Here is a 1,688-nt window from a genome sequence, read left to right as displayed (position 1 = left end):
ACCCTCCAGCCTCAGCCTCAGCCTCAGCCTCAGCCTCAGCCTCAGCCAGCCAAGACCCTGGGCACACATGTGCACAGGGAGGCCTCGGGGCTTAAACCTTGGACATCCTCATTTGGCTTCAGAATCTCAGAATGTCATGGTACTGCTGAGCTGCCATGCCTGGCCCCCTGAGCGTTTTATATAGTAATAAATCTTCTAATACTTTCCTGTGGAAAGTTTAAGGAAATGGCATTATAGGCATTTGATGCTTTATGTCTTTTCTTTCTTATCTAGCTTGCATTGGTGACTTGGAGAGACTGTCTGTTCAGGCCGTTGAATAAACAGGTACCTACTCGGGCATACGTGCGTATTTGTCCTCCTTCCTGAATCCTGTGCCAGCGCCGTCCGGCGCCTTCCTCTTGCTCTCTCCTCTGGAACGTCTCAAGTGGCTTCCCTCTTACGTTGTGATGGCTTTAGCTGTTTAGGGGGTATGTAGTAACGCATTTCGTTTTCTGTAATCTTCAGATCTCGTGTTTCTCTATCCTTTCCAAAGGTAACAAATGCTGTCTTAAAACTGATAGAAAAGGAAAGAAATGGTGAAACCATCAACACAAGACTGATTAGTGGAGTTGTACAGTCTTACGGTAAGTAATTTCTCTTAAATTTATTCAAAGTTTTTCTGTCAAATAGCAACTAGAGTGATGTTCTAATAGAGTAATTTTAAAATACTTTTAATATCATCACTAATCTTTTAGCATTTACAGAACTATTTATATAATTTCTCTTAAGCCAGTGAAATGTAATTTGACTTTACCCATCATAAAAGTTGTTGATCCTTTTGCCTTAAGGACATACAGATGAAAGAGACATTGAATTATTTTCTTTTCTGGTGTTCATACTGAATTACTGAGCATACAGTATGTTGGAGTGTTGTTAACTGAGCTGACTGGTAACCACAAAGCTATAGCAGCTTGAAAAATTGAGACTGAGAAACTGATAAAGTAGCACTATGTTTTCAAAACTTAGCATTGTATTTCTTTGAAAGTTTAAAATGAGTAATTTTTATGCATTTGTAATTATAAAAGTTGTCTAAATGAGCTTGACTATCATTTCGAAGCACACCCGCCGGGGTCGGGGTCACCTGCTTCTTTGTGCCTTGGGCCTTTGTCCTTTCTCCTTTTACTGAAGGAGCGTGTGTGGTACTCGTGAAGACAGAGTTCCCCAGCCCTCCTTGTCACGTTTGCCTTTTAAGCATAGCTCACACTGAATGCTACACTTAAGTATGTTTGTGAAATATACCAAAAAATAGGATAATTGAAATACAGCTCATATTTATTTCTAGTGGAATTGGGGCTGAATGAAGATGATGCATTTGCAAAGGGCCCTACGTTAACAGTGTATAAAGAATCCTTTGAATCTCAATTTTTGGCTGACACGGAGAGATTTTATACCAGAGAGAGTACTGAATTCTTGCAACAGAACCCAGTTACTGAATATATGAAAAAGGTAAGTGTAACATAGCAGCACTTGAAATAGGCTGAAGTGAAGCACTGCTGCGTGGTGTGGTGTTCTTGGTGGCATGTGGGCAGTTCCTTTGCACGCCATCTGTCGGGCGTTGTTGGGCCATTGTGTCTCCGGTGGGTAAGGGTGCTTCTCCCAATTCTTTTTTTTTTTTTTTTTTTTTTTTGGGGGATTTTTTTCTTGTGGGG

At 40.8% G+C, this 1,688-nt stretch overlaps 1 protein-coding gene across 1 annotated transcript in view; it reads left to right on the top strand.

Moving 5' to 3' along the window:
• Positions 1 to 1,688, top strand: part of CUL1 (cullin 1) — a 65,042-nt gene that overhangs the window by 30,099 nt on the left and 33,255 nt on the right. Inside the window, exons 4-6 of the mRNA XM_014583352.1 lie at positions 274 to 324; positions 533 to 623; positions 1,322 to 1,485. Of these exons, the coding sequence (XP_014438838.1) occupies positions 274 to 324; positions 533 to 623; positions 1,322 to 1,485 (306 nt within the window). The remainder of the gene's footprint in view (positions 1 to 273; positions 325 to 532; positions 624 to 1,321; positions 1,486 to 1,688) is intronic.

The sequence above is a fragment of the Tupaia chinensis genome, unplaced genomic scaffold (genome assembly GCF_000334495.1).
Source record: "Tupaia chinensis unplaced genomic scaffold, TupChi_1.0 Scaffold000010_1, whole genome shotgun sequence".
NCBI lineage: Eukaryota > Metazoa > Chordata > Mammalia > Scandentia > Tupaiidae > Tupaia > Tupaia belangeri.
The sequence above is the reverse complement of the archived record's forward strand: the minus strand, read 5'-3'. Positions and strand labels throughout refer to the sequence as shown.